General features: G+C 37.4%; 1 protein-coding gene across 1 annotated transcript in view; it reads right to left on the bottom strand.

The window, feature by feature from the left end:
* Window positions 1-6,130: 6,130 nt before the first annotated feature.
* LOC6039581 (repressor of filamentous growth 1) overlaps window positions 6,131-20,628 on the bottom strand; it is a 44,430-nt gene continuing 29,932 nt past the window's right edge. The window contains exon 3 of the mRNA XM_038253743.1: window positions 6,131-8,533. Coding sequence (XP_038109671.1) covers window positions 7,114-8,533 — 1,420 coding nt within the window. The 3' untranslated portion in view covers window positions 6,131-7,113. The remainder of the gene's footprint in view (window positions 8,534-20,628) is intronic.

The raw sequence follows: 20,628 nt of genomic DNA, 5'->3' as shown, positions 1-20,628 counted from the left end.
TTTTTTGCACAACCTGGAAATTTCTGAAAAGTTGGCATTTTATGTCCTCTAAAACATATCAAAAAATAAAAAAAATTAAAAATAGTGTTTTTTTGTAAATCAAGTTTTAGTGACAAAAAATTAAATGAAAAAATCACCAAATTTTTTTTACCGTGTATTATTTTTTTCCAGTGTAGTCCGTATCCATACCTACAACTTTGCCGAAGACACCAAATCGATCAAAAAATTCCTTCAAAAGATACAGATTTTTGAATTTTCATACATCATTTTTGTATGGACAGCTGCCAAATTTGTATGGAAAATTATATGGACAAACTAATGATGCAAAATGGCTTCTTTGGGCATACCGAAAGCACCAAAAAAGTTTCAGTCGGATTAAAAAATACAAAAAAAATCGAATGATCGAAATCCAAGAGAACTGCTCTATTTGTATTGTATTTTAGAGCCAGTTTGTTAATTTTGTACAGTCCAACAAACACGAATATTTTTTTTGAAATCCAAGATGTCGGCAATGAAATATTGAAAAAATGCAGCTGGTAAATTGTCAGCAATCAATTATCCAAATTCAACTGAAAAGGGGTCGCAGAATTCGAATTTGATGTTTATAGTACACATAAATAAAGTGGAATGTTGGAAGGCTGATTAAATATTACCTCATTTTAAGTAATTTTACCTTGAATATGAGTAAAAAAGTGAACCTAATGAAAATTCATCAGAAACTGATTTTTACACAAAATCTGTAACGATACAAAGTAAAAAATAATGTAAATAAGGAAGGTGTAATTTTTAAAGGTTGAATATTACCTCTTTTATGATGTAATTTTACCTCCATTTGGACTGAAAAAGTGACAATACACCAGAAAAGTGGTAAAATTACCCATTTTCAGAGACACATTTTTTCTGACATAAAAGATGTACTCCTTCCCAGATGTAATATTACCATGATTTTATTTACTTTGTACCGTAATGAATACTACCATCATTTTTTTTCTGTGTAGGTAAATAAATAAAATATAAAAAGTTATTTGTGGTTCGATTAGCCGAAGTCCCATACAATTCAGATTTCCAAGTTTCAAAAAATCAACTACTTTTGACACTTAATATTTTTCTCCAATTTAGAGCTTGAAAAATCAGTATACTTTACTACCAAAATAAGCAAAATTATCCTAGTAATATTATTATTCTTGTAAATTGAACTTAAGTAATTTGATTTGGCACTATTCGAAAAGATTTTATCAAAGCATATACTCAAAAGGTTATAAAACATTGGAGACGGTCTTGTAGTTAAAAAAAAATATTCGACTCTTCTTGCATTTTCTTTGCATTTTTGGACGAATGAGAAAAAGCTAATACTCAAACATAACTTCAAAAATTGAACTTAGTTCAGCTGATATATCTTAGGAAAGGTATTTCCCAACGAATTTCAATGTATCTTTTTACATATTCAAATCTAAAACATTATCCGGTTTCTACAGAATCATATTGACAGTTCAACAAGTTCAGGTGAAAAGCATTGAAAATTGTTTTTTTTTTTGCTTCTGCCAAAAAACATTCAAAACAGTTTTTAGAGTGATACATTTATTTTGAGCAAATTCATGAGGTTTTACCGAGGTGAACTGAAAAAGATTGATTTTAAAGGTAAGCCAAAATACATTTACTACCATTATTTGCCTAAACAGTAAAAAAAAAACTCTAATTTTGTAACTGGGAATAGTCAAGTTAACTCAAACAAATGTGTTATTTTATCGCCAAAATGTGTCAATTATCTTTTTTCGGGCCAGTTCTAATATTCAAACATTAATTAAGGTAATATTACTTCAATCACTATCAAGATTTACACCTTTAAAATTTTTATTTTTGTGAAAAAAACAATTTGATTTCTACAGTTATATAAAAATTTAGTACTGTTGTCATTAAAATTCCGCCTTATTTTTGTCAAGTTGAGACCACTTCAAAAATAACAACAAGAAATTATCCCTGGTGCATACAACCCGCGTTTTTCCTCCTCTCAAATTCGAGGTGTTAATTCGTTCTGAACTTTCCGAAAACCTTCCAGAAATAAACCTATCTACTTCACACGTTCCTTAAAAGAAGTCATCATCCAGCGGCAAGTCTTGCGCCCTTCTAATGAACCAAATCCGGACCCAATTCTCGCTCTCGCGACCAAGAATCGTTCTGAACCTCTGCCTCAACGTGCCGACGGGGTTTGGCTCCTCATTTGTCACGGAGGGACTCAGCCTTCCCTAATGATTCCCCCAAAAGAGGGGCAAGCCTATAATCAACTGAAAACTCCAACCGAACCGAGAGGTTCACCTTAATGAAGTGATGATGATGGCCTGCCGACGGGGGGTTGTTGGTTACCGGGAGATTTAATAGAAACATCTCAGGGCGCGCTTCGCGCGCCGTTTGATTAAAAATTAACCAACTTGGGTTCGTCGCTTGCTGGTCAAGTTGCTTTTGCTCCGGTGAGTCAACAATCGAGTTTCGAAAAAAAGAGAGAAAGATTAACATAATTTTTTGTTTAATTTTATGACACCACTTTTTTCCCGAAGGGGATCCGAATTGATCCGGATCGATTCGTTCACACATTAATTACTATCACAAACTAGAGCAGATGAGCTCGCAAGAGGTGACGCACTTTCGAAATAGAGAAATCACGCCGATTTCGATTTGATGATTTTATGGCTGGGCTCGTCCCAGCTGGGGCGCAAGGTGCCGTTAATGGGCTCGTAAAGTTGTCACACTCGTAAAATCTCGGATCTTCGATTTGGGGTCCAGAAAAACAAAGCCGGGTTCGTTATCTGCGTACGCACCAAGTCTCCACGCGCTCGGCTGCCGAAATTTTTAATTAAAATCCACATAAAATCCGTGATTATGACCTTTTTTTTCGAAATTCTGATGAGCCCGGGGGGACCAGCCTCTCGTCACGCCAGAAGTTCAAAACTCACAAATTAAGGCATTTTCCGCGAATTGAAGTTAAAGGTGGTCGTCGCGCCCAAATTATTTCGAATGATTTTACAGAAAAAAATACACCACAATTTCGAAACCGGCAGCTGACGACCTGACGGCGAGCAGCTCTCCTTGGTCAACAAATAGCAATTAATGCACTCACAATTTACCTGTCTCTCGGCTGACACGGTCGATTTTTCCCTGATTTTACGAAACGATACCAGAAAAAAACGCGCACTTTTTGAACGAAGCAGCACAATGCGGCGGGGACAGGACGGGAGGTCGTTACAAGCACTTTTTTCGAGATATCCTTCAAAGTTGCTGAACTCGGGCTGGCAGAGTTTGTTGTTGGCGAAGAGAAAATTGTGTTACACTTGGTTGCGTAAGAGGAGGCGAGTTGATTTTTTTTGAAATAAAATTGTGAAACAGAAGCATTTAATAACTAAAAGAAAAATTAAAGTTTTTTGAAACCTGGAAAAATATTGCTAGCAAAAATTTGGGAAATCAATATTATCAAAGAGCAATTTTGAGGTATAATATTAATTTTAATTTAGTTGTAAAAGGAAGCTTAAGTAATAATTTATTGCAGACCCTTACCAACACGTTTTTTTGACAGTTATTGTTTTCCTTAAAAAGTTATAACAGAAACCACAAAATAAAAAAAAAACATTGGATTTGAACCGAAGAAGTTTTTTAAATTTATGAGAACATTTCAGCGCTTCGTTTTAAAAAAAGCTCTTTGTCTGAAGCAAGACAAATTAACTTAGAATAATGTTTGCATCATAACTCACATTTTTGGAACATTGACAGAGTCGATGAAAAGTATGCAATGCGATAAGTTTAAACTTTTTTTTTATTCAATCTTTTATGAAACCATTAAATTAATATTTGAGAGAAAAATATCTGAAAAAAAAATATGATTTTTTTTATTTTTCAGTTAAGACTTTTTTTAAGAAACTCAAAAACTGTCACGGATTACAAAAATTTGAATTTGTCTAGAATTAGAATTTCAAACTATGATTCCTAATTTTAAAAAATCTACCAAAAGGGAAAATTTCAACAAAACAATGTTAATCAGCCAAAGACAAAGTGTAAACCACTACTCCATTTTACTCAAATCAGTTAATGTATACAATTCATTTAAAATTAGCATGGATACAAATGGAAAACTTTTTAAATTTACATGGAAATTAAATACAAAAATAAATATTATTTAACAGTAATAAATATGCTTAATTTTTCCGTTTATTGTGCAATAAAAATAATTTTTTTGTAAGAATTTATTTTAAATGCTTAAATCAAAATTTTTGGAAATTAATTTTAGCAAATTTATAACATGCAAAAGGGTGAATTTTAACTAGTTTTTTAAAAAATCGGAAACTGTAAAAAAAATCAAAACTTTGAATCTTGTTTAGTTTCTTGCAATGGAATATCACTCTAAAAGTTTCCGAAACTACAGCAATAATAACATAACAAAATCATTACAGATGTTTTAAATAGTGAAAAAGATGGTTTTTTTGTTTCTATTATGGCAATTTCAAAAAATAATTACGATGAAACAAAAAAAAAATGCAAAAGTTTTTTTTTTTCAGATAAGTTGAGGAACAATAGTTTTTGAAACTTTTTTAATCAACTTTCGAAAAGTTTAAAAACAAAAATTGCCGTATTGAAGAACATCCTCAACTCCTTAGACTGATCTATCGACTTTTTATGTATATATTTTTTTAAACAAGGTTATGATATTTTCAGAGCGGGTCTGGAATTGTAGGTTTCATTAAAAATATCAAAAACAAAAAAAAACTGGGTTTTTCAAAACATTTTTTTTATTCAATAGATAATTCGGTCTACGTTGAAAAATATGATTAAGATATTAAAATATAATTAATTTTACACTATCATTATTTATCGTTTAATCATAACGTTTCGAGACAGACTTTTGGAGTATACAGTAAAAAAAGTCATTGTTATATTAAATCTGAGAATGTGGGATAATTTTATATCTGAAAAAATATGGTTTATTGCCTCGAATAACATGTAAATTTCACACCTTTCTGTGTGTAATTTTAATCTGTTCCATATAAATTGAGGTAAAAATATATAAAAAGGAGGTAATGTTCTAACATCAACTTTTCAATATCCAAAATTAATCTTTTTTACTTGGTTGCATTTTGTAAAATATCATTTAGAGCAGACAAACCAAATTAAAACATCAATTTAAAAAATAAAAAAAAAGCCTTTTGACTTCAAAAATTCAACGAGTATAAGTGGACAAAGCTAAGTTTCAAACTTTAAACAAAGAAAATTTAAAGGAGCACTCCATATACAGTAAAATAAAATATATTTTTGGAAGATGGAAACTTTACATGATTAAATATTACTTCTTTTTGATGTAATTTTACCTGAATTTATGTAGGAATTCCCAACAAAAAGATTCGAACTTACACAGAGCACTTTATTGCTAAAACCTTCAAAATTTTCCATGATCTTCTACTCTGTAGAAGACCATTTATATTTTTTGTAAACAATCGAAGATATTAAAGTTTTTAAAACTTTGGCACAATTGATGTTTTTTTTTACTATTTGTAGAATTTCAAGGAAAAAAATCGTATCTAGATTATATTATTCTCAAAGATTATAAAAAAGGTTGAATTTTGAATTTAAGTAAAACTAGAAAGTTGAAGAATTTACTAGCGGTAAAACGATGTACTCAGAGATCTTTTAGAAGTTTAGGGTTTAGGGTGGACAGCAACCAAGAAAATTGGTGTCTTCTTAGTCCAAAATTGTCAAACTTACGGACCCAATCCTGCAAAAATTCGATTGGAAAATAGTCAAATTTTGTTGTAAACTATTTTTTGAGACAATACCTTAGGGGATGAATGAAAAATTATATTGATAGTTCTCGTAGTTTTGAAGATATTAAGTCTATAACAAAAATTTGGGTTCAAAAGCTCTGGTTGATGTGCACCGTTAAAGACAAAAGTTTAACCCGAACAAGTGGTACAAGACGAAAAAGAAGTGTTAGTAAACGTTAAGACAAACCGTAATTTATAAAGAAATATTTTGGTATCTCAAAATTGCTCTTTCTCTGTCAAAAAGGGAAGCTAAATTTCGGTTATTCCCCTCCCAAAATGTAGGCGATGACGTTCTCAAAGTTTCAAAAAAGTAAAAAAAATGCGATGGATTGATTTTTCTCTAAGTTCAGTTTATTTATAAAATAAAAATTTTCAATTCGACTTTCTCTTACGCTACCGAGCATTGTTCACTGCGAAAACTGGGCCTTCTGTCGCGCGCATAACCGAAAAAAAACTATATATGTACAAGTTTGTGTTTTTTTCTTGTTGTTTTGTGGACCGTTGAATTGAGTTTTGTGCTTCTCTCTCTCTCGGAATGTGTTAATTTAAGATTGTTGTTTTTTTTTATTTGCATTATTTTTATTTCAGTTCTTTTGCGTTTTTGCGTGTATCTCAAATTAGCGGGATACGCATCGAATAACAATAGCTCACTTAGTAAGAGAGAGGGAGTAAAAAGGGGTTCTTTTTTGCGTTTTTTGATTTTTTTGTACAAAAGAAAACATCGTAAATAATTCAACTTTTTTGTTCTAAAACGCGAATCTCTAAAAAATATAAAGTTAATTCAAGAAGAAAATGTACAGAATTCATTAATAAGAAAGGAGGGAGGATTGGGGAATGAAAATAATATCACACAGTGGTTGTTTTTTGCTTTCCTCAAAGTTGCACGAACCGGACATCGGCGCGGTCCGGAACCGCTCACAAAACTTAACAAATGTTCCAATCGTTTTTTTGTTTAAATAATAAAGGAGTAGTAAAGTGAGGATTAGAGTGGCGATATGTCCATAAGGTGATTAGTGCGATCGGTACTAACGCAGTTGCTGACGGCGTGATGAAGTTCCGGCGGGGGTGAGGAGGCCGCCGCGTTCAGGCCACCACCGCCGCCGCCGTTACTCAGGTGGTGATGGTGCAGATGGTGGTGATGGTGCTGGTGATGGCGGTAGGCCGACAGCGGTGACGAGGACGAGGATGAGGACGATTGCGAAGGCGGTTGAATGGCGGAGGTGGCGCCGGCCGAGGGGTTGTGGAAGAGTTGGCCGGAGTTGAGGACCGGCGATAGCTGGGGAGGCGGCGCTAGCGGCGACGAGGCCAAGTCTCACATGTGCGAGATGGGGGCCATCGTCCGGAGGACCTGCTGCTGCTGCTGCTGCTGGGTCTGGAGGTCGGGGGAGGCACTGTGCTGGTAGTGCTGCATCAGGTTCCGCTGGTGTTCGGAGGATTGCATTTCCGGCACGTGGTACATGTTGATGAGGTGGCTGAGGTCGGGCCCGGTCGGTTGGCCGTACTCTCGCTTCATGATCAGGTTGTTGTTGGTGGAGGTTGGACTAGGCGAGACGGGTTCGGACTTGACGCTGGAATCGCTCGGACTATGGCTTTGGCAGGAGATTTGGCTGCCGGGCTGGTTGAGGCCGTACGGCGAGCCGGGCTGTTGCTGGATTGAGCTGTACGGCGAGCCGGGTTGCTGGAGGCCGTACGGGGAGGTTTGGCCGCCGGACACGGTGCCGTACATGCCGTAGCCGGTCGCGTTCATGTACGAGTTGAGCGAACCCGTCGAGGCAGCGTTGTGCATCTGGCCCATGTCGTAGCGGTGGTAATTGCTCATGTAGTGCTGCTGGGACTGGTAGGCGGCCGCCGACGGGTCGTGCATCATGTACCCATTGGGCATGTACCCGTTGGGAGGCATTTGGTACATATCACGGTTGGCCGCAGCCGCCGCCGCAGCTTGCTGGGCCGCCGAGATCGAACTCGTGTTTCGCATCGTGTTGCCTTCGCTCGAAGACTGCAGCAACGAGCCCACTCCCAGCGGGTACTTCTCCTTGGTCTTGGTCAGCGTCTTCGTCTTCCGACGTGGCCGGTACTTGTAGTCCGGGTGTTCCTTCATGTGCACCGCCCGCAGCCGTTTCGCTTCGTCGATAAAGGGGCGCTTCTCCGTCTCGGACAGGTCCTTCCACTGGGCGCCCAACCGCTTGGAGATCTCCGAGTTGTGCATCTTCGGGTTATCCGAGGCCATCTTCCGGCGCTGTCCCCGAGACCACACCATGAACGCATTCATTGGCCTCTTGACGCGATCCGCGTTCTGCTGGGCCGCCTTGCTGGTGTTGTTATTGTTGTGGTTCACGACGGTACCTCCGTGCGGATGCGTCTGTCCGCTCGAGGTAATGTGATGATTGCCCAGGCCCGTCGATGGAGGTGTCTGCTGCTGGCTGGACTGCGTCGTCGGACTCAGTCCCGAGCCCGGCTGCAGCGGAGATCCGTGCGGATTGCTCAGCGTCTGGCCGCCGTACGCACTCCCACTATTGCTGTGCGACAGATGCTGCTGGTGACCCAGATGTTGCGTCTGGTGGCCACCCAACTGCGACTGGGCAATGTTCATCATACTCAGCGAGCCCAACGCACCGTACGGCGACGTCGAGTGCCCGTGCAGCGAGGACCCGTGATGCGGGGGCATCGTGGCGTGCAGTATGCCGCCCTTCATGTCAGACTCCATCGTCAGCATATCGTCGCCGGTGCTTTGCCTGTACGTAAACAGTTTGAAGATCTTCGCTTAATACCTTGCACCACAACACAAAACTTAATCCCAATCTCGTTCTTCTAGTCTTCTCGTCTTCCCTTCTTCTTCTACTACTCTTCTTCAACACAGATTAATCCACATTTAGCATGCTTTTCTTCGCCCACGAACGATCATCATTCTTTCACCCCCAGGATCAACCCCTTAATCACAGACACAAACCCCCACTTCCAGAAGGGCCACTGACACTTGCGTGTACTCGCTCTCGCTTTAAAGTCGTCGCGCCGTGCAACTTTAATTCAAACAATTGCTTCTTTGTTAATTGAAACCTTCACCCCCTTCTGGATTTGCGTGTACGTGTGAGAGTGCACTATAACTAGTGGCCGGGTTCTATTGTTAGTAGTTTTTCTTTTGTTTTGCTCGCTCGCTCTCTCTCTCCTCTCGGTGTGCGCGCCCAGACTGCTCTCCCTCTCTATTGTTGTCGTCACTCTTGACGCGATTCGCTGTGTCCAGTCGATGGTGTTCAATTGATCGATAGAACAATCATCATTGCGGAAGGACAATAACAACACACACGTAAAACATCCACGCGCGCCGGCTGCGATCACACGTGCGTTTTTTTACACTGACTAAAACTTTCACGCCGGGATTCGAACCCTAACACTCTGATTGCGCGGACTCTGGCGACGTACAGAAAAACGACTTGAACGCTCGAACGCGAACGGAACACGGAACGGCCGCAAAAATGCCTCTGTACTGCTTCGAATTGAGCACCCTTCTGGCTCGGCAGAGCAAACCTGATAGCGCTGGACGGTCTGGCATTGCCTTACGCTTACCCCCACCACCAACGCGGCTGTGTGGAAGAGCGTCAGCCGCGCCTGTCGAGACCGGAACGGACCAATCCCGGCCCGCCCCGGCACCAACACATCGAAAGCCCCCCGGCGAAGGTAGTGCGAAAACGCACCCGATGAGAGAGTCATGCGAAGCGCACCGACTTGGTAGCATAAATGCGGCAAGCGTGTGTGCGTTGATTGATAGCTGCACGCTCGCTCGCGCGCTCTCCTCCATTACACTGCGTTCCGACACACGCACACAGCGCGGGGAACAAGTTTGCCCCGTAGACAGGCTGACTCGAGCGGAGTGAGAGCGCCGATTGGGGGCGTGGCTTGGCGAGCAACCCCGCTTGCGTGATTTTTCTCTCTCGCTCAAAATGCTCGCTGCCATAATGCGACGTTGCCGCATCTGCTGCCATAAAAGACGGTTTAAGGTCAAACCCGCGTCCGCTATAACGAGAATTGTGGAAAACCTAAAGCGAATAGATCCATCCGGTACACACAAGTCGGGTGACGACGAGGAATCGAAAAAAGCGAGGCATAGAAACCAATATATTTATTGCGATTGGAATGTTGACTACCCCCTTGCGTGACTCCCATTCATACCCGCCCCGGTGGACCTTCCTTTCCCATCGATTCTAGACACCGAGAGAGACAGAAAACGAACAAAAATAGGTAGAATGAAAAATCCTCTTTTTTATGAATTAATGCAGCAACCTACTACACAACGCCGACAGAGGCGAGGGTGTATGCGAAGTGGACACAGCCTCACTCTCACTAGTGCGGAGGAGGACCTGCGGGTTTCTGTTCCGGGGAGACCTGCTGGCACCGACGATGACTCCCGGGTTTGTTCTTTCTTTTTTTTCGGGGGGTCTCCACCACCTTAGGGGGCAGCCCCACCGTGATCCCCGCGTAACAATTCAAGCTTGTTTTAAACACAATAATCCAAGCTGGCCTGATGAATCGAGAGATTGAGAGGGTAAAGGGTCGTCGCCGTTGTACCCTTTTGTTGGAATGTTGCACTCTCAGTTCGGTGAGGATATGACGAATTTAGAGTGCGGTTATGATCGGGGATTGTAGGGGCAAGGGGTACCAGATTTGTGAACTATATCTGTTGTTCTCTTCTTTGGATAGGCTCTTTTGAAATGTAAACACACAACACCTGTTGGTCAAAAAAATATTGTGGAAGGTGGAGAATTTTCGAATAATAATGGTTAATCAGACTCAAATTTAGCTGGAAGCCATGTGTCTGAAATTGATCGTTTTATTCATCTTGAGACCAGCCGCAGACTTTTCCAAGAACCTTTAGTAGAACGTGTTCACATAATTAATTCCGAAAACATTAGTAGTACACTCCAGATTCGATTATCCGAACTTCGGATATTGATGCCTCGATTATCCGAAGTTTCGAATATCCGAAGTTCGATTATCCAAAGGTTTGTATGAGACTTCAGATAATCGAATAACAAAAAAAAATCTTTTTTTCATTTTCTTGTTTTTAACATAAAATTCGAGTTCTGCGACCCCATTATAGTCAAATTTGAGTTGTTAAAAATATTGCATCAACGCCATTTTGGATTTAATATTTTTAAATCATTTTGGCGTAGTTTAGGGGTCATACCTTAGTTCAACAATCAAAAATCAGACAACGAAAATTTTTTTTTATGATTCGATTATCCGCAGTGAAATTTTTCCGAGGCCTTCGGATAATCGAGTCTGGACTGTATTGATTATTGGACCACTTTGGTGAATTAAATGACTGCAAAATTCCCCTTTTGAGTAATACTTTAGGGTGACACATCCTTACCAAAATACAATCTTTACTTAGAACTTTCGTTTTCTGATGATGTAGGTGAAATATCTCATTTGTCTCATTTGTCAACAGAATTGAAAATTTTGAAATCACGACTTACATTTCAATAGGGCCAAATAATATGATAATTGAATTGTAAGTCATGGATTAAAAAACCAGAAAATATGTTTATCAAGGGGTTGAGAAAATTTCACAAAAAAATCACTGTCATCAAGATATCATCGATTGAAAATTGAGGTTAAATTGTTAAGAACTAAAAGAACTCATTTTTGGTGACTTCCGTTCTTTGCAACCAAGGTCGGATCAACAATGCCCAAAAAATCAAATTGAAGGGAATTTTCTCAGATTTTTTTGTTTAAAGTTGGACAAAGATGGACACTATTTTTAAGAATTAAAAAAAAAGACAATTTTGTTGAATAATTCTACCTAAAAATGGCTATAACTCAAAAACGATGCAGTTTTTAAAATTTACAAACGTACTTTTCAAATCCGAATTCAATTTTACGTCTTAAAATGATTTTTTGATTTGATTTTTTTTCTTGTGTTCATTTCCGATACTTTCCAAAAAACACCGTTTCTATTTTTTGTTCGTAATTTAAATTTTGCTAAAAAATCTTCAACTTATCATTCTCACCCGGCTATCAAAGTCACACCGGTTTACGGTATCAAAAAATGAAAAAAAAATATTGCGCCTTGCAGCAATTTCGAGAGTTTTGTGTCAATCGTGCTAGGCCAAGATTTTTTCATCACACTGCTTTGCAGGACTGACAACTGTCAACTTTGCGCACTTTGCACCGCGCTAGAGTGCTGCGGGATAATTTTCATCACAGTTGGCAAACCGAATTTTCATCACACCATCAAAACAAAACAAGTGCTATACATCGACTTCTGACCCCAATCTAGTCATCAAGCTGTGGTGGCCGAGGCAGTTAAGTCATTGAGATGGTCTGTTAAAGGTTCTTGGATCGATTCTTGTAGTTGACACTTTTCGGTTTTTTACGGGTTATTTTTTCTAATAAGCTCGAGGGCATAATTATATCGGCCATCTTGTAACCGTTGGTCACAGTACTTTTAACATGATTCCTCAACCTACAACACTACAACCTACACTAGCAGCGAAGGGATTAGCGTACCACTGCAATTAAGACAGGCTCGACAGCGCTGCGTCGAAACTGCATCAAAAATGGGTGGGATTGGAAAATGGTGGAGTTTCCTTCCGGAAAAGATTAGGAGGGAGAAGTGGAATTTTATCACCGATTGCAAAAATCGGAATCTTTTGCCATTCAGGCGTCTGTGTGGTTAGTCAAGTGTCCCAGTGTCAGTCCCGTTTTCGTACTGGTCACGCTCTGCAACCCGGAAAAGGAAGTGCCCCGGCGGAAGTCAATAATCCACAGGACCTCGGCAACCCACGGTTTTTGGTCGGTCCAGGCCTGTGAGTGCGTAGGGGCCATTGCCTGCATCAAAACGTCCACCATATATCTCCACCTCTGGCGGACCATCTTCACTCCTGGCGCGGAACGCGCCGTCACCGTCAAGGAGGTTCCCCTCTCGGTTCAACCGGATCAGCCAGGTGCTGGATTGGCCGATACCGTCACTGAGGGAAGACGCCTAGCCGCGCGGAAGTCCAGCAACACCCGCTCGACATCCGGCAGCGGAATCCTGCCCAGAGCAGCAACAACAGCCATCAGTCGTTATTTGACTCCAAAGATCCACCGTAAGCCAAGATGCCGGCGCAACACCACTGCATCCCGGCACCAAAGACCGCGATTCCACAGTCGGAACAAGACGGTCCGAAACACTTTCTCTGGGCTGGACGAGCTTTCTGAACATACAAAAATAAATAAATAAACAGCCTGCCATAGCAACGGATATCTTCGTCATGACTGTGAAGAAAAATCACTGTGATGAAAAAATACTGTGATGAAAATAATTGCGCAAGACTCTAGTAAAGTGCAAAATGCGCAATAAGATTGTAACTTTTTTTTAATTGTCCTAATCATTACCTACAATTTTGCTGAAGACACTAAATCGATCAGAAAGTCCCTTCTCGAGCAACAAATTTTGGAATGTTTTAATAGCACTTTTCTATAAACAGTCCCCAAATTTGCATGGAGACTTGTAGGACGAATCTAATGATGCAAAATGGCTTATTTGGACATAAGGAATCGATGGACAAAGTTTCATACAAATTATTGTTTATTTATTGAATAATTGAATAATCATATATTTTCCTGGAATTTAGGAACACCGTTCTCTTGTGAAATTTTCATAATGATGACCTTTTTCGATGAATAACGATTTTATACATAATGCCTTTTAAAACCCGTTTAAAAAAAAATCATAAAAACATGCTCTAAATGGAATTAAGTTCGTTGCAAATATTTGTCAACGTGAATGTCCTTTACCCCCAAAACCGAAGGAGGAATTTACAAACATAAGTTTTCATAATTTTTGTACATCAAATTTTTAAAAAGCTTTTTAATATGAAAATAATTATCAAAACAGGAAACTGCATTTTAAATGGGTTTCAGTTGATTCCACGTCTAATATCATTGAAATTTTGAAGTTTTTTGAAAAAAAAACCCTTGATTTTTTTAGGCCAATACTGAAGGGGGACAGAACTTTGAAAAATATTTGCAACGGCCTAAATAGGTAAATAAAAGAATAATTGAGCTAAACTCTGAATTTAACATAGATTTCAATGCTTTTAGGTAGGAGTTTATTAAATTTTAAAACTCACATAAATATTAGAAAAGGGTACTCGTATTTGAAGTAACAAGAATCTTTAAAAGGTTTAACGATGACGTACATATGTATGATTACAGCTTAGTCTTGAAGCCATGCGGTAGAAAGTACACATTTCACGGGTCCCCCACAGACCGTTATTATGAAAAAAAAAATTCCACCCAAACCAATGATTGGACATGGTTCCTGGGACCATTCTGCACCTCTGGGCCAAGTTTCAAAATATTTGCCGGCAGAAATTTTGAATACGGTCAGTTTTAGTGTTTTGAGTAGAAATTAAGGGGAAATCGCATGTAAAATGCGTAGGAAAAGATCAAAGTTTCAATGTTTTAACTCCGAAACATTACTGGTCATGGTTTTAAATTGTACTAACATGTAGCAGAATGATATAAAAACGATTTACAGCACTGACTTAGCCGGATTAAGCTTAAGTCAAGTGACTTAAGTTATCATTTACAAGTTTATACCTTAATATTGAAAAAAAAAACTACTACATTAAGGAATTTTCAGTCAAAGAAAACTAGATTGCACAAAAATAACTTAAAATGGGGTGACTTTGAGCCAGGGGGTGACATTGTATCAAATTTTACGATTTTATAATAGCCAGATAGTTTAAGCTTGAATTGCAAAGTATAATCGTAGCAAATATTGTTATTAGATTTTGTTGTCCTCTGCCATAAAAAGTTCAATAAGAACGAAAAACAAAAATAAAACAATAGATAAAGCTTTAGTTTCATAAAGCCTTACCGCTTGATCCCAACAAGAGTTTAGGACACAAGTCACATTGAAAACTTACATCGCCTGTACGTATTTGACTATACTGGGTTCGGTGGTGGAGTGTTAAACGTGGTTGCCTCTCACCCTTGTTGGGCTGGTATTGTTTGTAGAGCGAACAATTTGATTTGATTTGATATTTAACTGTACTATTTCCATGTTTTCATAAGATATGCCAAGCTTGTTATAAGATTGATTGTGTTTTTACATTGGGCAGAAGTAGGTTTTGTTTTGATTAATACATTATTAGTGAGTGATCTTGATGATCAATAATATGGTCTAGTGATTTCTAACTATGAGTTACTTTTATCAATTATAAAATGTTATTTTTATTTTATGACGATAACTGCAATGTTGGAAATAATTGGTTGGTTTGAAATATTAATCTTGTGGGAAGTTGTGTCATATAACATTTTCTAAATATTATCATTACACAGGACAACAAAAATATATGAGCTAAATGATAGCTGAAGTACTCTCTCTCTCTCTCTCTCTCTTTCTCTCTTTTTTTTTGTTCTAATTGCAATGTCAAAAAATTGGTATGTACAAAAATTTGTTGCCCTAATATTTTGATTGTTTTTTTGATTTCAGTAGAAATTTATTCAAGACTGTAAATTGTGAACATCATTTTCAAATTTGGAGGATTCCAGAAGATTGTAAATTTATTTTAATTAATTTAACTTTAAATCAACTGGCTTTATTTAAACAGATTAAGCAGATTTACGTAGCAATATCATCAAATTACTTTGTGGGAGCATAAATAGACCAAATTAATCCGTCTACAAATATAAATTGTGCAATCTAGTTTTCTTTGACTGAAAATTCCTTGATGTAGGAGTTTTTTTTTTCAATATTAAGGTATAAACTTGTAAATAATATACTACAGTCACTTGACATAGGCTTAATCCGGCTAAGTCAGTGCTGTAAATCGTTTTTATATCATTCTGCTACATGTTAGTACAATTTAAAAACATGACCAGTAATGTTTCGGACATTGAAACTTTTATCATTTCTTACGCATTTCACATGTGATTTCCCCTTAATTTCTACTTAAAACACTGAAACTGACCGTATTCGAAATTTCTGCCGGCAAATATTTTGAAACCCAGAGGTGCAGAATGGTCCCAGGAACCATGTCCAATCATTGGTTTGGGTGGAATTTTTTTTTTCATAATAACGGTCTGTGGGGGACCCGTGCATTTATTTTAGTTAAATTCGCCAAAATAAGGGGATAATTGATTTATCAAACCAATTAACACATATTCGATTAAGACTCATTGTGTAATAGCCAGAGGCAAAAAATAAATTTTGTTTGAGAATAAAAAAAACCAAAGTTATAGTAAGAAGTATTCGTATCAGATTTTGAACTAATTTCACCTTACAAGAACTGGATTCTTCGATCTTTTAACTGAGAAAGAATATTTCTTAAATTTCCAAAGTATAATACGAACTAATTGAAAAAAACAGGTTAATATATGATCGTACGTTTATTCAACTAGATTTATGCTTGGTATTTTTTGGACCTTGAGGACTAAGAGCTTGGAGTTTAACAGTAAAGTTAAGTTTCATCAGAAACGATACATTTTTTTAACTAGCCTAATTTTCCCAGGACTTATTTACGAAATAAAAACATTGTTGAAAAATCTACACCCAACAGACCGAGACTATCACCTTTAATTTGATATTTAGAAAGTTGTACTTTAGGGATAAAATAATTGTGTGGTTATCTCAAATCCATGCGGGTTTCTACTCTCATTTTGTCTCGCGTGCTGGCAATTCGTTTGCAGTGCACAGTGGGGCGAGGTGGCAATCTAGCGGGACAAAATTAATAGCGCTCTGGGGTTACGTCCTAGAGCTTCGGTGTCTTCAGCAAAGTTGTTCAGAAAAATCAGGGCTACATTTTGGTACTAAAATGTAGTTCCAATTTTGGCCGCATAGGTGGCGCTGAAATCTAACTTTTTCCAGTGACCTCCTAGCGAGTTGGTGTCTTCGACAAAGTTGTAGATCTCGCCAAATTACGTATAGTCACGGAACATGTCAAAATTCTTAAAAATAACTGCGTAAAGTTACAGTTAGTTTAAAAAATAGTTATAATTAAGCTATGAATATTCAGTCAATCTAGCGGGACAAAATTAATAGTGCTCTGGGGTTACGTCCTAGAGCTTCGGTGTCTTCAGCAAAGTTGTTCAGAAAAATCAGGGCTACATTTTGGTACTAAAATGTAGTTCCAATTTTGGCCGCATAGGTGGCGCTGAAATCTAACTTTTTCCAGTGACTCCCTAGCAAGTTGGTGTCTTCGACAAAGTTGTAGATCTCGCCAAATTACGTATAGTCACGGAACATGTCAAAATTCTTAAAAATAACTGCGTAAAGTTACAGTTAGTTTAAAAAATAGTTATAATTAAGCTATGAATATTCAGTCAATCTAGCGGGACAAAATTAATAGTGCTCTGGGGTTACGTCCTAGAGCTTCGGTGTCTTCAGCAAAGTTGTTCAGAAAAATCAGGGCTACATTTTGGTACTAAAATGTAGTTCCAATTTTGGCCGCATAGGTGGCGCTGAAATCTAACTTTTTCCAGTGACTCCCTAGCAAGTTGGTGTCTTCGACAAAGTTGTAGATCTCGCCAAATTACGTATAGTCACGGAACATGTCAAAATTCTTAAAAATAACTGCGTAAAGTTACAGTTAGTTTAAAAAATAGTTATAATTAAGCTATGAATATCGAGAAATTAAAAGTGAGAGTGTGTGCGTGCAACATGGAGTTAAACTTTTCAAAGTGCTATGATAATCTTCACAGCAACTTCACAGAAAGTTTAACTCCATGTTGCACACACTCTCACTTTTAATTTCTCGATTCAGTCAATCTAGCGGAACAAAATTAATAGTGCTCTGGGGTTACGTCCTAGAGTTTCGGTGTCTTCAGCAAAGTTGCTCAGAAAAATCAGGGCTACATTTTGGTACTAAAATGTAGTTCCAATTTTGGCCGCATAGGTGGCGCTGAAATCTAACTTTTTCCAGTGACCTCCTAGCGAGTTGGTGTCTTCGACAAAGTTGTAGATCTCGCCAAATTACGTATAATCACGCAACATGTCAAAATTCTCAAAAATAACTGTGCAAAGTTACAGTTAGTTTAAAAAATAGTTATAATTAAGCTATGAATATTCAGTCAATCTAGCAGGACAAAATTAATAGCGCTCTGGGGTTACGTCATAGACATTCGGTGTCTTCAGCAAAGTTGCTCAGAAAAATCAGGGCTACATTTTGGTACTAAAATGTAGTTCCAATTTTGGCCGCATAGGTGGCGCTGAAATCTAACTTTTTCCAGTGACCTCCTAGCGAGTTGGTGTCTTCGACAAAGTTGTAGATCTCACCAAATTACGTATAGTCACCGAACATGTCTTAATTCTTAAAAATAACTGTGCAAAGTTACAGTTAGTTTAAAAAATAGTTATATTAAGGCTATGAAAATTCAGTCAATCTAGCGGGACAAAATTTCTTAGAAACTTCGTCAAAATTACTTAGTACTTCGTCGCATCCGAACCGGTATACGATTCAAAAAGTTTATTTAGCAATTCTATGGTAAGATATTGACATCTAGTTAAATTAAAAGTATGCAAAATTAAGTTTAGATAAGTTTTATATAGAATTTCCAAAGTTATATAAACATTTATACTAAGTAGTTAGTAAACTTTATATTCAATCCAAATTATTTTTTAACCAGTCAAAGATGCCTATTTGGAGTTGGGAGACTGGATTTATGGTGATATGTCAACAAATAACTTTATGTATGTTAATTTTTCGAAAAGTGTACACATTTTTTCGCACCTTTTTTGATTTTTGTAATAGTATTTGTTATATAATTTTTTATTGAAATCATCTTTTCATGAGCAAACTTTAAATTGTTTACATGTTTCATCACAATTTGTGCATAGTGTCCAAGGGGTGTAAACATACTTTTTTACATACTGTATGTTTCAATGCTTTTGTCACCACCCCTAAATCAGAGGTAGAGCATATTTTCCAAAAAAAAATCAAACTTTCAATGGAAACTTATGTGCAGTCAGCTGAAATCCATTTAAAATGAATTGCTCTGCGTTAAAAAAAATTTTGTGCATGTTCGGGTTTATTCAAAAACAATTTTAATTTAATTAAATTTTAGATGAACAGTATCGCTTAAATTTTTTTTATTGCCGAATCTTATATTTTTTGAAAATAATGATTGTAAGTCAAGAGTACTTTTGTATAATATATTTTATAACCATTTTTTTATTGAAATGTTTAAATTCTGGCTTGTAATCTCACTTTTTATATTTCTTTTAATTTTTTTGCCTCCACTCGACCATGGCCAAAGTCTAATTGTTGCAAAATAACGTCCAAAACGTTATAATTTATTGAAAGATAAAATTAGGCCACTACATAAATTGTTTAGATTTTATGTCACCTAAAAATGGTCTCAAATTTCAATGAAAACACAAGAACATTAAACTAAATACACCTAAAACAATAAAATTAACAAAACTGATAGACAACTGTTATTTTCTGTTTTCTATTATTTTTAAATACCAAAAATTACAGAAATTAAAAAAATTTCAAGTGATAGATAATTTTTTAGTCTTTTAAATGAAAATAACGTAATTTCATTTTTAAATAACCAATTTTGTACATTTGGCCCGCAAGCTAATTTGTTTATTTTTTAAACTAACTGTTACTTTACACAGTTATTTTTAAGAATTTTGACATGTTCGGTAACTTTACGTAATTTGGCGAGATCTACAAGTTTGTCGAAGACACCAACTCGCTAGGAGGTCACTGGAAAAAAGTTAGATTTCAGCGCCACCTATGCGGCCAAAATTGGAACTACATTTTAGTACCAAAATGTAGCCCTGATTTTTCTGAACAACTTTGCTGAAGACACCGAATGTCTATGACGTAACCCCAGAGCGCTATTAATTTTGTCCTGCTAGATTGACTGAATATTCATAGCTTAATTATAACTATTTTTTAAACTAACTGTAACTTTGCACAGTTATTTTTGAGAATTTTGACATGATGCGTGACTATACGTAATTTGGCGAGATCTACAACTTTGTCGAAGACACCAACTCGCTAGGAGGTCACTGGAAAAAGTTAGATTTCAGCGCTACCTATGCGGCCAAAATTGGAACTACATTTTAGTACCAAAATGTAGCCCTGATTTTTCTGAGCAACTTTGCTGAAGACACCGAAACTCTAGGACGTAACCCCAGAGCACTATTAATTTTGTCCCGCTAGATTGACTGAATATTCATAGCTTAATTATAACTATTTTTTAAACTAACTGTAACTTTACGCAGTTATTTTTAAGAATTTTGACATGTTCCGTGACTATACGTAATTTAGCAAGATCTACAACTTTGTCGAAGACACCAACTTGCTAGGAAGTCACTGGAAAAAGTTAGATTTCAGCGCCACCTATGCGGCCAAAATTGGAACTACATTTTAGTACCAAAATGTAGCCCTGATTTTTTTGAACAACTTTGCTGAAGACACCGAAGCTCTAGGACGTAACCCCAGAGTACTATTAATTTTGTCCCGCTAGATTGACTGAATATTCATAGATTAATTATAACTATTTTTTAAACTAACTGTAACTTTACGCAGTTATTTTTGAGAATTTTGACATGTTCCGTGACTATACGTAATTTGGCGAGATCTACAACTTTGTCGAAGATACCAACTCGCTAGGAGGTCACTGGAAAAAGTTAGATTTCAGCGCCACCTATGCGGCCAAAATTGGAACTACATTTTAGTACCAAAATGTAGCCCTGATTTTTCTGAACAACTTTGCTGAAGACACCGAAGCTCTAGGACGTAACCCCAGAGCGCTATTAATTTTGTCCCGCTAGATTGCCACCTCGCCCCACTGTGCAGTGGTGCCAGAAAATTAATATTATTAT

This window comes from Culex quinquefasciatus, chromosome 2, assembly GCF_015732765.1.
Source record: "Culex quinquefasciatus strain JHB chromosome 2, VPISU_Cqui_1.0_pri_paternal, whole genome shotgun sequence".
In the NCBI taxonomy this organism is placed as follows: domain Eukaryota; kingdom Metazoa; phylum Arthropoda; class Insecta; order Diptera; family Culicidae; genus Culex; species Culex quinquefasciatus.
The sequence above is the reverse complement of the archived record's forward strand: the minus strand, read 5'-3'. Positions and strand labels throughout refer to the sequence as shown.